Raw genomic sequence first — 16,067 nt, forward strand, 5'->3', positions numbered from 1 at the left:
CAATCTAATGAAAATGATGGATGACCTTAAAATGCTATAAGGGGCTTATGTTCTGCACAAAAATAACTACAGTTTAGGGGTGCTGTAAATGAAATAGATTCTCCCCAGGTTCTCCTGCCTCCTAACTGAACTGCACAATGTGTTGGCCTTTCCTTTCTTCATTGAAGAGCCAATACTTAACTATGATGAACCAAGGAGATGTTTAATTATTTCATAACAGATATTACAAGTAGTTCTCATTTTCATCAGAATGTTGCCTAGTTGTTAAAAAATTAGTAAACAGGAACAGAAGTCTTCTTTAATATTATTCACGTTTCATAGGACCGAAGCTTTCAGGAAGTCAGGAAAGATAATTTTTTGCAGATGCCACTTGTATATTCAAAGGGTGGGGAGGTAGGGAGTGGGGAGGTGCAGAACGTTGTTTAAAATGCAAGAAGGGCCATTTTTTCCACTGTACTGTTCCTTCTTCTCCTCCAAGAGTGAATAATTTTCAAATATTGCTGCTACCTTTGTTCCTGAACTGAGAGACCTCAGGACCCCATTTCTAAACCAACTCACCTGTCACATTGATAAGTTAACATATTCCTCCTAAACATGGTTTATACCATCTTCATGTAATATTTTTTCTAATTTTCCTGCAATTATTGTTTCCTCCTCCCTTCCTTATCTGTATTTGATTTCTCTCTCCTCTCCCACTGAAAACTACTAGTATTATTTCCATTTTCCCTTTGTCACTGAGGGGTCCTCACTTCAGTGGAGAGCTCCTCCATACTTTAGACACTAAGAATAAGGGGAAAGCAAATCAAAGTCAATACTTGGGAGTGCTCTAGGCCAGGTAGGAAGCCTTACATTGCGGGGGTGTAGAAGCCTGACTGCTTATGCTGAGCCTTTGTTTACCCACAGCCATGATGGACTCCAATAAGATGACCATCAACTTGGTCCTCTTTGGCATGACTCAAAGTGGAAAAAGTTCTGCTGGGAACATTCTTCTTGGAAGCACTGACTTCCACAGCAGCTTTGCTCCATGTTCTGTGACCAAAGATTGCAGTCTGGGCCGCAGTTGTCACGTCCACAGCTTCATGCGTCGAGGGGGCCAAGAGGTAACCCTGCAGGTCCAGGTGCTGGACACTCCAGGTTATCCACACAGCAGGCTGAGCAAGAAGCACGTGAAGCAGGAGGTCAGGGAGGCCCTGGCACATCACTTCGGGCAAGAGGGTCTGCACCTTGCACTGCTGGTCCAGAGGGTGGATGTGCCTCTATGTGAACAGGAAGAATCTTCCCCAGTCCAGATGATCCAGGTAATAAAAAAGAGGCAATTACACTGATGACATTATTCCCATTTGAAGGACATTATCTTAATAGGAAAGAACTATGAAAAACTGGTTAAAAGAGTAGTTTTAAAGCAAGTTTAAAGCAAGTAGTTTAAAACAAGTGCTGGTCACATAGAAATAACTGGTAAAAATTACTTGATTTTTCCCACCAAGAGTCATTTTTACAATTTCCTTTAGAGGAATTCAGTCATTTTGTAACTGGGTCATAGAAAACAAAACAAAACAAAAAATGAGATACTGAAAATGAGATACTGAACTTCAGAGGTTAACTAAGTCTCAAACCCCTAAGAACTGTGAATCTGATTGATTGTCAGTGTGGTCTGACTATCTGCATTAGAATCAACTGAGCTGTTAAAAATGCAGATTCATCCAAGCCCTACTGAAACAGAATGTCAGGAGTAGAGCTTGCCTATCTGTATTTGCATAAACTTCCCATATATTTCTCTAAAACAGTGAAGTTTTAGAACCACTGAACTAAAAAACTTACTTGCACCCATTCAACATCAAGGGACAACCTCTTACAGTTCACCATAAATGGGGCATTACTGTCTGATTCAGTCACTGAACACTGAACACTGCTGTATTGAGCACCAGTACAGAGCTTAATGACTGGTGAGTAATATATGAGCCCTGGTCTCAAAAAGCTCACAGTCTAGAAGAGACAAATAGATAAACAAGTATAAGACAATGCATTAAGTGCCAAAGTAGGGCAATGTATAACTTCTCAGTGAAGGAGGCATCACTGAGACCTACACCACGGTAAATATTCAGGGGAGATTTATACTTTATTAACAGGAAAAAAATCAGGAATTTCAGAAGCTTTGCTTGTTTCATCATCTGTAGGGTAACTGCTCCATGCCAGCCATGAGAAGATCACAGGGACCTCAGGGTGAACAAAAATAACATATGCCACTTTTGACTAGTGGTTCATCCCTGTTTCTTTGTTCATTTATTCAATTTCTTGATTCTCCAGTCTGGGGCCACCCAAATTTAACTGCTGGACTTGACTAGTATTATTCAGTAGCCTCATTAAGTCACTGAGCTCAGAGAACACATCTCTCCTAGAAGCTTCACAAGTAAACTACATGAAGAATAGAAAGTAGACATTTTTAATTCAAAATGAATTTGTATAAATGCTATTCTTTTGGTCCCATCTCTGATTATGCTCATGCAGAATCTGTTACACTTAGAAAAACAGTATACTTTGCTTTAAAGAAAGATACCTTCCTTTAACTAGTAAAGGCATAAGGTTGTTCTAAATGACAGACACACGTTTTGTTTTTCAGTAACTGTGCATGTTTCTAAAAAAAAAAAAAAAAAAGCCATATGTGTAATCACAAGAAACTAGCGGAAAAAATTAGGGTGACAAGAGTATAAAAAATAATCCTCATCATCTAACTCCTGAAAAATCAAGGACATTCTGTACAAAAGCAAAGAAGAAGAAAAGAAGATGATTGCAATTAAGAAACAATGTGGAATCTAAGAAAGCCCATAAACCACCCCCCCCAACCAATTAAAGCCTGCATTTCAAACAATATTTCTGGTAGAAATCAAGTAGGGCGGGGGGCGGGGGGGGGACCTGCAGCCATACAGTCAGTGTAATTTTTAAACAGTTTTAAAAATTTATTTAAAGTTGCTATTAAATAGACATTTAGCTTAAGCTATAGATGGATGTAACCCACTAAATTCAGTAAATGCATAAATAGTTCTCAAAAACTAACCTGACCCTCTCCATATGTCTCCAGATTTTTCTTCCTGCTGGTCCAGGCAGGATATTTTAAGAGACATACATTTTGAAAATAGATTTTTTTCCAGTTTTAGGATATAGAACAATATTGTAATTCCCTAATTGTTTTTTATGCAAGTGAATTTGATTCATACATGTCTCTGATCCTTTTAAATGGTATTTGGCATATAGCCTTCTCCTCTTAAAGCTGCCTTCCTTACGTCAGTGGCCAATTCAGGAGTTGAAGGCACAGGGAAGATGGGCTAGGGAAAAACTCAGATCCAGAATATTTTTTTCGAGAATAAATAACTTCTGTCTCCCGGGAGAACTCAGCAGCCAAGATTTAGTAATCCTCAGAGGGGCCTCGACACCTAGGAGGCACTGCAGTCCTATTCTGGGCTTACCACCTTGATCTTTGGTTGAAGATTGCCTAAGCACAGGCTGGCTGTTTATGACCTTCTTCCTGAAGGTGCCTCAGATACTAGTGGCAACCATCTGGATATGCTCACAGATTGGGAGGGAGCAGCTGCAGAATGTCTGAATATTCAGCAGGACCAGCAGCTGTTAGGAAGGAGGTGTTGCTAAGGTCCTCTGGTTTCAGACACACCCTGGATTTCTCCTTCCTGTCTCATGCAAAATGGGGAACAGAACAGCTGCCTTCCCCTCTTCCTTTCCCCCTTTCTGGGGGCACTGATGCCTTCCATGGAAGTAGTCTGCAAGGCTAGTGCCAGAGGAGTGACCTCTTTTTTCTTGTTCCTCTCTGTTGTCTCTTTAAATATCTTTCAATTTGTGCTCTAATATTTTAGAGGGGTTATAAGCTGCCAACTGTGACAACTGAAACAGTTCCTCAAATGATCCCTTTTTCTTTATTTATATTAGGCCTTCATTAATTTACAGTAAAATGGTGGAGATGTCAGTGAGTCAGCGCCCCAAAATTGGGAAATAAAGGGAATGATTCATCTGAATGTTATCTATCATTTTAATTTTTTAAAAAGTCCCCCAATAATAGATCAGAGCATATATAATAAAGTCACCTGAGGGAAAGTGCTAGCATGCAGCCAAAGTGCACGAGGAATTGAATCCAGGAACTGACTAAATTCTTTCCATGATCATGGTTATCATGTATATATTATCACTGTATATATTCAGGCTTCAAGCATGTATTTTAATTTCGAATGAACTCAACTGCTGATGTTATATATGGGTGTACACAGGAAAGGTTCAGAAAGGCCAATGTAAGGCCTGAACATACTAAACAAAGATCATGGGCTTAGGTGTTCTATAGAATTCAGTTGATATATAAGCCTGTTACAGTTCTAGGTATATGACTATAAATGATACTAAGACTTTCTTGGCTTCAGTTCCTCACTTATAAAATGGGGATAATTTACCTAATTGAAGAGCTCTGAGGGCTATATTTAATAAATGTAATGTGCTTGGCATTGTGCCTTAATTACAGCAGGTTCATAGTAGGTTTGCAGAAAATTGCCATTGTTTTTATTGCCATCAGCACTACCTAGATTGTGATGAGTACTTATTCAAATGAACTACTAGATATAAGCAACATATTATAGATGCTGTTCAAGTTCCTACTTAGCTATTCGCTTTGTAACCTTGGGTAAGTAACTTCTCTAAACTTCAATCTTTTCATTGGTGAATTGGGAAAGATAATAGTTTACTAGGTTACTTTTGGAATTAATGTCATATTAACATAATAGTAAATTAACTCAGACACTGGCACATGGCAAGTGCATAATAAATGTTACCTATGATCATTGTGACTTTATTGTTAGTATTTGTTTTACCCTAAAATTGGGACATATTATTTGTAGCCTTCTTTGGGATTATTTTGATAGGCTTCAGAAGAAAGTAAGAGTGAAATAAAACTTACACGGCCCTGATTTATAGGAACTTCCTTATTAACTTAGAAAAAAAATCTGGGAAAAAAATTCACTGGCTTAGTAATGTTAAACTAAGAAGCCCCAATTTAGTGTGAAGGACGGGGTCCCCTGCCAGTCAAGGAACCTCTGTTACAGGCCCAAGTCTGCCAATAATCAGCTATGTGGCTTTGGCCAAGACATTTAACATCACAAGGCCTCAATACCCTCATCTGTAAAATAAGGCAATTTTGACAGATGATCTCTAAGGTTGACTATTCTCTAAATCTGATCTAACGAGGCTTATCATTCAGCTTTGGCTCTCTAAGAAGGAAAATGTGGTGCTCTAAGTGGGAAGAGAATAAGGGAATAGCATAAAATATAAAGAATGGTCCTTTTTGTCCTCCTGATCCATGATAATTTTTTTCTCAGTTGATGTAATAGTTGGCTTTTTTTAAAGTTTCCCCTTAAAATGTCCAGATGCTATGATTTCATCAACCACAAACAAGTGGGGCAGGGCTGGTGAGGTCCTGGGAAAATGAACATAATTCCTGGAAAACAAAGTTTATATCCTAACTAGTTGTCCCAAAAGGACTAGATGGACTCATACCTATTAGCACTATGAAACCAAACAACTCATTGTTGATTGTAAAATTTCCATCTAGCTTAGTACTATATTTAAATTATTAACACCAGAAACTTACATTAACTTATCTTTCTTTTGGATTTTTTTATGTGAGGTATCAATCAAATGTGATTATTCTTTCTCTGGATCCATAAAGAATGTTTGGCCACTAACATGATGACTACACACCAAGTGACACTACACTACTTTCAAATATTCAACTATTTGCTGGCCAAAAATCAATCTAAAGAATATAAGCTAAATCAACCATTCTCTTCTATTTTTGGCAGTAATTCAAAAGTGCAATTTCTCTCACAGTTTAGGACATGAGCATCCTTTCATAAATATCAACATGTAAAAACTTTGCAGTGGCTGAACACATGGACTTAAGTAAGTGGTGTCAAGCTTACAAATCTATTATGCTTAGGCGCTTTAACTCATTTTTCCCGAATGATATTATGGTTTAAGGTACAGAAGATGTCTGGTGGAGACAAAGAGGCAACATGTTAATGTTACAATACAGAAAGCCAGGAATAAAAACACACTGTGAATTTTATGCCCTTTAATGCAATAGGTACTAACCTAGCAAGAGGAGAAGTCTATGTTATAATATATAACTCAGGAGAGAACCACTTGAGCCAAACGGTTTATTTAGCATGAACTTTTATTATGGTGATGTTGTAAAAATAGTTAATAATAAATATAGCCCCTGCATCAACCAATACCCAGGGAATAGGTCTGGGGGTAACACTCAAGGGGTTAAGGACAGTGGTTATTTATTAACTTGTATTAAACATTTCAATATCCTGACAACCAATATGAATGCATCAATAATGTGCTGAGTGAATACCAGGTCTGGCTCTAAATTTGAGAAACTTCTAGAGACAAGAGTGATGAAGGATCAATGGTTGTATAGAAATAAAATCCCAATACTATACAATTCCCAATAATGCTCAATCACTTTCTTTACTTGGTATGTCTTTACTGCCTGAGAACTCCTTTGTTAATTCCTATGCTCGAGGCATCATCACATGCCAGAAACATTTTCTGACCCCTCCCTTTACCCCCACTTTCCACCTCTCCCATCCAAAACTAGGCTAAATGTTTGCCTCTATAGTGCCAATATATTTTCTATCATAACACTTGCGATTACAACAAACTGAAAGTATTTTTTCCTGTCTGTCCCTCTTCCTTAGACCTAACTTTAGTTAGTAAAGAAGAATCTCCACTAGATATAAGCAGGAAATGTACCTGTCTTGTACCACTCCTTGTCCCCAAAACAAAGTAGACCCTCAATAAGTATTTGCAGAAGGAATAAATCCCCTAGAGTGCTTTTTAAAATTCACATTCTCAAGCTCCACTCCTAAAGATTTTGATGCAGTTTTAGCAAGCATCCCAGGTGATTCTGATGTAAATGGCCCAGAAATCTCTACTCCCAGAACCCAAATCTGATATATTTAGCACTTCATTAATTTTTCAACCGTTTGGATTAATTTGCTGGGGCTGTGATAAGAAGTATAATTAACTGGCTGGCTTAAGCAACAGAAATTTATTGTCTCTCAGTTCTGGACGCTGGAAGTCTGAAACAGGTGTTAGCAGGGTTAGTTCCTTCTGAGGGCTGTGAGTGAAGGATCTGTCCAAGGATTCTCTCCTTGGCTTATGGATGGCTGTCTTTATGCTCACCTCGTGTTATCTCTGTATTCATGTCTTTGTCCAAATTTCTGTTTTATAAGGACACATTGGGTTAGAGGCCCACCCTAATGATCTTAATTAATCGCGTCTGCAATAACCCTAGTTCCAAATAAAGACACTTCTGAGGTACTGGAGATTAGGACTTCAACATATCAATTTGGAGAAAGGGGTTACAATTCAACCCACAACATGGTTTATTTATTTTGCAATTCTCTGACTTCTCTCTTAAAAGAAATGTGTTCTTAGAGTATATAGAATATACGACAAACTCTGAAGGTCTGGTAATTTTGCTATGTCCCTATTAGCTAAAATGAGATGTTGACATTGCACATATACTTTGACTTATAAAAGAGCTATGTTCTTTAAAGGTTGGGTTAAAGTTTTGCTAATTTGTGTTTTAAAGGCACATAAGCATATGCCAATTAAAGTACTTCTTTGAAAAATTCTTTTGTAAAGTTCAGAATCTTTCTGTTTAAATAATCATTCCCTAATGTACTGATTTGGAAATGTCTGAGGATTTTCTTGAAGCAGGGCATTTCAGGAGAACTAGAAATATACAATTATTCTACGGTATAAACAGACACATTTTGAACAGATATGAGGAAAAATTTTGGACCTATACTTTGAGAGAGTCCCTCTGAATACAAAATAGAAAGTGCAGATTACAGGCGAATTTGTGATAATGAACTAGAGTAGAAAAGTTTTACAGGAAAGTACAATTTTGTGTCCTAAAGATTAAATTTCACAATTGAGGACTCAAAATTAATAAATAAAACCCTAAACCTTCTATTTGAGACGATGGTGAGGGTCTAAATTCCAAATTAATACAACATATTTATTGAGTTTACAACTAGAGGCTTTGATATAGAAAGACATAGACTTTGCCTTCAAAGAGGTCATAGCCAAGCTATAGAAATAAATGTGAAAATGAATAGCTCTGATAAAAGTCAGACTGTGTGAGGAGTTATACTTGGTAACCAGTCTTGAGATGTTTCTAATTTAAATATATTGTCCCACAGTTCCTGTATTTTCATTAGATTTACATGTCCTGATTCTTCCTTCCTCCCTCCTTCCCTTCTTCTTTCTTCCTGCCTTCCTTTTACTTTCTTTCCCGCTCTTTCCCTCTTCTCCCTTTCATCTTTTTTCAGTTGTTCAATACTATGAATATGAATCTATATTCATTCAAAAGTTTCCCAAACTGCCATTCAATTTTTTCAAGATTTTTATAAACTAGAGTTTGTGCTAATGCCTCTCTCTGTTTGTACTCAACGTCTTTATACATCAGTTTCTCCATATCATAATGGTATCTCCCACAAATCACCACGTTGAGCTTTAAGAGATAAAGTATGTAAAGCGCTTAGCATAATATCCAGCACTAAATATTAGTTGTTCTCCCGTCTTTTTTTCTTTTAATTATTAGATGTTCTGGATATTTCTTGTTATGTTTATTCCTAAGCATTTAATGCTTCTCATGCTATTATAAACTGGTAGCAGCTTTGGAAATATTTTTGTTATGGGAGTGTTTGGAATGGAAGGAATTTTACTGTCACATTGTCATGATTTCATATAACTTTGGAAATATTCAAAAAAGTTAAATGGTTATTTCTAGATGCCTTTCATATTGCGTGAGCAATCTGCCATGTGCTATTACTTCTGCTTTATATCAGCTCATTTTCACTAATCAAACAAGAATTTATTACATGACCAACTTCTACATATTACTAAACAAAGGAATACCAGTCTGCAGTGTTTTTCACCCACATTAGAGGAAGTCGCCCGATAAACTGGCTTTGATTCCAGGTATGTGAAGAGGATGCGAGTCACAGTAATATTTTGTAGTTGCTCCAAATTACCAAATGTATTTTGATCTTAGCACTTCCATTACATGTCATCTGATTAATTGACAGATTGTAACCAGATTATGTAATTATAAATCCTTAGAAAATGTTTTCAGTGATGATGATAACACAACGTTACTACAGAAAGAGATATGACAATTCCCTTGGGCAAGGTGCTCTGACAAAAGAGTTCAGTGGCTCTAAAAGATTCAGGTTGACAGGCAAGTATAAATGACTGCTGAATGTTGCAAATGTAATTAAATCATATGCAGCATTGATAATATTGCAGTTTTGAGGTTGTATATACATAAATTATAACAACAAAATAAAATGGAGAACTAAAGCCTTTTTTTAAAGAAAGCCCACCCATCTCCGTCCATGTGCTTACATTACTTGACTCCATCATCATTTCCATTATATATTCCAGCTTTTAGAAACACAATGAGGGACAGATCTATTGACTGTGTTAAACTATAATAACTCTTCAGCTCTTCTTTGAGAAATATAGTCCAAGGCAAATAGCCATTTAACTTCTCTCTTTCAGGAACTTCTGGGACATGCTTGGAAGAATTACACTGCCATTCTTTTCACCCATGCAGAAAAAATGGAAGAGGCTGGGTTCAATGAAGATGAATACTTACATGAGGCCTCTGATACACTGCTAACCCTACTAAATTCTATTCAGTGCAGATATATTTTCCAGTATAAAAAAGGAAACTCACTTAATGAACAAAGACTAAAAATCTTAGAAAGAATCATAGAATTTATAAAAGAAAATTGTTACCAAGTTCTTACCTTTAAATGAGATTTAGGTGAAAGGAAAAGGGCTTTGGGTTTTAGAGTCAGCAACCTGGTTTCAAAAGTGCCTTTGTTAGCATGAATGTGGACCATCAGAATTTCCATGTGCTGCCAGTGAGAGTGTACATTGGTAAAACCACTTTGGAAAACTGATAATTAAAAATAAGATTTCTAAGGCAAATCCTATGACACAATAATTACACTCTGAAGTATATATCCAACAGAAATGTATACATTTGTGCACTAAAAGACATGTATGTACAAGAATGTTCATAGTAGTACTATTCATAATAGCTAAAAACTAGAAATTATCCAAATGTCTACTAAGAGTAAAACGGATAAGCAAACTGCGGTATATTTAAACAATGAAATATTACACAGTAATGAGAATGAGCAAACTACAACTGCATGTAACAAGATCAATGAATTACCCAAACAAAATGTTGAAAGACAGAAGCCAGACATAAAAGAATACATACTCTATGATTCCATTTGTATAAATTTCAAAAACAGTCAAAACTAGTGTAATTTTAAATTCTGACGTGAGAAGTGTTGGAAGTCAAGTTACCCTTGGTGGGGTGGGGGTGGGGGGATAGTGAGTGAAAGCACACACCGGGGTGGCTTCTCAGATTCCAGTAATGTTCTATTTCTTGATCTGGAAGTTGGTTTCACAGAGTGTGTTCCCATTAGGAAAATTCGACAATTAAACACTTCTGACTTACGAACTGTTTACTATATATGTTACACTTAAATAAAAGTTAAAAATGAATAAATTATTATCTATATTTTCAAAACTTGCTCCACTGCTTACTTGATCCTAAAAAATTAAACTTGTGAAGGCCTGTTCCTCATGTGAGATACCTACTTCATATTTACTGTAATGATGAAACAACTGAGCATATATTAGACGCTCAGTAAATGTTAACTTCCGTTCCACTTTCATATAACCCCTGGTTCCTATTAAGGCTTGGAAATACAGGTAAAAGCTCAGAGCCGAACCCTGCAGCAGAAATAACTGTTAACAATTGTAATAACCAAATATGAATAAAGCTTTGACTGAAAAAGAGGCTTCCAGTCTACCTTGAAGGTCGGTCAATTTGGATTAGTAGAGAGATCCAGGATAATCTCAAAGGCAGCAGTGAGGATCGAAGGAAAATAATTCTAATCAATCGTAACAGCCAAGTCCATCCACAAGTCAGTATCAGATCACCCTCAGGTTTAACATCTGCACATGAGCATCTGCACATAAGATTCTTTCCTAAGGTAGTCCCCAATTTACAAACAGCTTGTTTTCATAAAGTTAATTTGTAAATTGCTTTTTTAGTGTGCATTATACTTTATTTTCCATTAAAAACAGGATTACAGCTTGTGGTTGTTCTCCCAGACTAATCCTCAAAAGTGTACCTAATGTTTTATATTACCTGAACTTCTAGTACAAATTTATAAAGTATTTCTAAGGGAAAGCATAATACAAATTCCAACTTGAAACAACATCTCTATTTCTCTGCACGGTCCCCGTCTATCATTGTGGGTCCAGGATTGGAAAGTGGGAGCCTCAACAATTGGGCTGAGTTTTGGAAGTTAAGTAAAAATTGACCCTTCCCCAGGGGTTAGTGGCTTGGTGACAGAAAGTTGAAGTTGAGAAGTTGAAACTGCAGTGACTAGTGAAGAGTGGAAAATTCATGTTCTGAGTTCTTCATGTTCTTCATTCATGTGATGTCAGCTAACTCTTTACAGAACACAAATACTAGTTAGCTAAAGGAAAGATATGTTGTGCAGAATCATTAAGGATTCAAGATCTCTGAGGCTGGACTAGTTTTAATGAGTAACAGAGCAAAGGTACTTCTAGTTTCAAAGAGGAAGACTTCTGTGATGTTTTTCCCTGAATTATTTATTTTTAAATTTGTATATATATATATATTTTACATAAATCTCTGAATGTGATCATATTACATATTTGACTTTTCTTTAGTCATCTTATATTTTGCTTTTTTCAGTAACAATTTATGTAACTATTCCTCTGTTGATATGCATTCCAGTTTTCTGCCAACAACTATTCTTGTACATATTTTTAAATATAATACTGACTTTTCTTCTGTTAAGTTATATTCCCAAGAGTGGGATTTCTCGGTTGCTTTAATTTTAATATATCTTACTCAATTTCTTTTCATACATGTTGCAACAAACTTAATTTTCAACAACGTTTGAGAATGCTTTTCCTATATTCTTGTCATCAGTGTTATCATCTTACACACCTATTGCTAACACCAGTTTGCTAAATGTAAAACTGTACCTTACTTACTGTTTACCTTAATTTGCACTTCCCAGACTACTCCCTAACTGGAGCATTTTTGTAAGCATGTTGGTCATTTAGATTTCCTCTTCTATGAACTGCCTCTTCACATTATTTATTTTTTTTTTGTCATTTACTATTGGATCGCTTCACACAAAGTTTCTTTGCTTGACAAAAACTTTAGTCAGGCTCCTGAACCTTCTCCTAGGCCCATCTGTGCTTAATTTAGTTTTGGCAAGAACCCTGCTTAAGTCAGTTTACCAGAACCCTTTACCTTCGATATCTGATCAGGTTCCTTGTCTAACCACCCTGGCCTCTCTCCAGCAAAGATCCTGTTAGGCGGGTTTACCCAGACTCCCTCTGACCCTTCCTTGTAGTTCCCTCTTGGTAATTTTCCATCCAATGATCCTCACCCTGCTCCTTGGCTATAAATTCTCACTTGCCCATGCTGTATTCAGAGTTGAGCCCAATCTTTCTCCCTCACAGTAAATTCCCATTTGAGTGGTCCCTCTACCTATCTTGATGGTCCTGAATAAAGTCTGCCTTATCATCTTTAACAAGTGTCACTGAGTATTTTTTCTTTAACACTTCCTGCTTGCTAAATCTGAAGAGCTCTACATACATTACAAATATTAGTCCTCTGCCTTTCAGGTTGCAAATTGTTCTCAATTCTGTTATTTGTCCTTCAGTTTTGGTTATAGTAACTTTTGCCAAAATAAATGTGAATTTTCTTACAGTTATATATTTTTATGTACAATGTACAAAATTGGGATTTCGTTTCATTTCCTTTTAGATGGGCAACCAATTATATCTATTCTGTTTATTAAATAATTAGTAACTTTCCTACTGAGATAGGTAGATAGGTATATAAATATATATCTTCTTTATTTCTGGATCTATTCTGGATTCTTAATTCTTTTCCATTATCTATTTGATTTATATCACTATTAATACCATAATGATTTAATTTGAATGGTTCTATATCCTTCCTTGCTATCTAGGATGGCAAGCTTCCCTTGGTCTTCTTTTCTCAACATATTTTCTGGCTACTCCCAGTCATTCATTTATATACATTATTTCAGATCTAATTTTGTCTAATTTCAAAATAAAATTCTTTTGAATTTATGACAAAGGACATTTTGTAATATTAAAATCCTCCCATGCAGGCATATAGGATGTTTCTCCATCTTATGTTTATTATTTTTTATATTACTGTATTTCTTACATTTTTCTTTTCCTTAGTTTTGCCAATTTGATAAAAGTTGCTATTCAGTTTTTCTTCTTGATAATTTGGACATTCTATTCTAATTAATACCCATTAAGAATTATTTCCTTGTCCCCGAATTCAGAATGAAGTACATACTTCTCTACCATTGTTTGATAACAAAGTAGAACTCTTTCCCCACTGCATTACCCCCTCAACTATTTAAATAAAACCTTTAGAACACTTTCATTTCCTCCCTATCCTTCTCTCCTTACCCCATCTTCCCTATGGAAGAAGTCTTTGGAATGTTTTTCCTTTCTCCTTATTACTAGATTTTGCTGAGAGAGTTAATTATTTCCCCTTACAGATCAACCCTTATGTTTCAAAAGTCCCTTCTTATCATTTACATTGAGCATTCCTGGTAGTTTATCATTATCTCTTTTACTTAATATACAAATATTAGAAGGTCCACTCCTCACCATTGTTTTCTTTTCTCTTATCTTCCCCCATCTTTCTAGTTAGTGCGTTTTCCTAATACACTCTGCATTCTAGTGTAGTACCCCAGAGGCATTAATTCCAGACATGGTCTTCCATGAACCACTATGCAATAGCAATTCTAGCTCCTCATAATAATCAGCATGGTGGATGTAGGGAAATAATTTGTTAGTTGGTAATGGGGTAGTTAAACCATAAGAATAGCAAGGCACTGAAGCGAACATCTACCTGAAGCTGGTTGTTCGGCTTTTTCTGGATGACATCACATGTATATCAAATTGAATAAACTCACCATTACTAGAGATAATTACAACTTGCAACAAAACAACCATGTGATCAGAATTAGCTCTAGGTAAAATGAATGATGTCCAGAAAGTTCATCTTTGGCATCCTGCCACCTTTCCTATTAGACTCTATAATTTGCACTCTTTCCTCACATCCCTCCAGGTGCCCTTCTGTATGCTATTCTCACCTGGAAGACAAAAATCTCTACTAAACTTTGTATGTGAAAACGCTTTGAACATTTTAGATGATTGGAAGATAGTACACATGATACTTTTGTGCAGCTGGGGTTGGAGCCTCATTAGTACATATTATCCCGGGAAATTAGTAATTCATCTCTAATACTAACTAGTTCTGACCCTTACTAGGTTGGTTCATCTAGATAACATTACCTCAATCAGCAATTTCAGACTTTCTTTTTGTAGTTATGTTTATCTACACTCTACCTTTTTAAATAAGAATTTGCTTAGGTTTTCTCTTCTTCTGATTTTCAAGCATATCACAATTCTTTTACAAAAGGCTATTTTTAAGTGGCACTGCTATTTCCCATATTCTCACTCAAACTTTATTTAAAAAATAAGTTTCTTTTCACAAGCATCTGAAGTTTTACTGTCAATTCATATGCTTTAAGAGAAAATGTTACCCTTTCACATGAAAACTGAAAGTTATGGAAAACGTTATTTCTACCAAAATCATTCTTTTGCTAAACTTATTAAAAGTGACTTTCAATTTACATTTTTCATTAATCTTTTTCAAAGAGAAATCAAATTGTGGTGTTGATTTTGGATGACTCCTGCACTGTTCTTTCCAAATTCCCCAGGTGTGAAAAGCTGAGTGGGGTTTTAAATTAACAAGTATCAGCCAAATATCTTAGTTAAGTGGATGCATATATTGAGAGCATTTCTCTACTGGGATGTATGATATTCTAACAAGGCCATTTACAAAAACAAATGTAAAACTTTGCCAGAGCAGTTTTGATGTGAAGGCTCATCACGTGAATGCCACTGAAGAAATGAGCAGACATTAATAACTGCTATTTGAACAATTTTATATGCATTATGTAGCAATAGGATAGTCAAGAAGAGTAGTTAGCCTTTTCATTTAAAAGGATTATTCTTTTTTCTTGCAATTATCGAGCCCCAGGTTTGTTCCTGCTGCTGTTGCTAAGGACAATAGCCTGCCAGATAGGAAATGATGCTGATGAAGACATAAAATAATACTTACACGCATATTTTACTCAAAAATCCAGAGAACTGGGAATAGGCTATGTTAGGAAGGGGGTGGGAGTAACGAAGGGGAAGGGAAAAAACCAAACAAGGGAATACATAAGGGTGAAAAAAATATAATATACAATAATTAATTCATACTCTGAAATTCCAGATGGCTCACTTTCAAACTAACAATTATTTCATTGTTCTGGGTCCTTTCTCTAATTTTTTTTACAGTTATACTCCTATGAATTATCTCTGCCAAAACTCATCCAAAGTTAGAACCGTAACTATAAGAAGTACGATGAGCAACAACGTATATATAAATGACTAATTCTTTTCCATTCCAAAAAGTTGGTATCTGAAGAAGATCCAGTTTTGTATAGAGGCATATTAGCCATAAGCAACTATCTTTCTTTTCATTATTATTGTAAAACTTTGGGTTGTCACCGAAAAAACACTGCAAATGTGTACAACTATAGAGGTGTTCCTGGTTTAAACACAAACTTTTTCTACCTATCTATCTATCTCTCCATCTATTTATCTATCTAGAACTTAGTGACATCCTTCATAAGTAGACTTCTGGGACAGACTGTCATTACAGGATCAGTGCCCCCAACAAGAGTGTACTCAAAGAATCAAGGCACATACATGGTTCTTTAGAAAGGCAACAGCTGCCAGCAGCGGCAGCCTAGTTT

At 36.0% G+C, this 16,067-nt stretch overlaps 1 protein-coding gene across 1 annotated transcript; it reads left to right on the forward strand.

The window, feature by feature from the left end:
• The first annotated feature begins 260 nt into the window (after positions 1-260).
• On the forward strand, positions 261-10,022 carry GIMD1 (GIMAP family P-loop NTPase domain containing 1). The gene is made up of 2 exons (XM_082608499.1): positions 261-1,298; positions 9,634-10,022. The coding sequence occupies exons 1-2, from the start codon at positions 879-881 to the stop codon at positions 9,892-9,894; spliced, it is 681 nt and encodes a 226-aa protein (XP_082464625.1). The 5' UTR covers positions 261-878; the 3' UTR covers positions 9,895-10,022.
• The last annotated feature ends 6,045 nt before the right edge of the window (positions 10,023-16,067 follow it).

The sequence above is a fragment of the Mesoplodon mirus genome (assembly GCF_964341445.2).
Source record: "Mesoplodon mirus genome assembly, chromosome: 2".
Taxonomy (NCBI): domain Eukaryota; kingdom Metazoa; phylum Chordata; class Mammalia; order Artiodactyla; family Ziphiidae; genus Mesoplodon; species Mesoplodon mirus.

What these genes read in the sequence shown, in the direction of transcription:
- GIMD1 (XM_082608499.1), top strand. Translation starts at nt 879, where the DNA reads ATGCTGAGCCTTTGTTTACCCACAGCCATGATGGACTCCAATAAGATG. An exon ending in CCCCAGTCCAGATGATCCAG is followed by an intron (nt 1,299 to 9,633) that starts GTAATAAAAAAG and finishes TCTCTCTTTCAG; the next exon opens with GAACTTCTGGGACATGCTTG.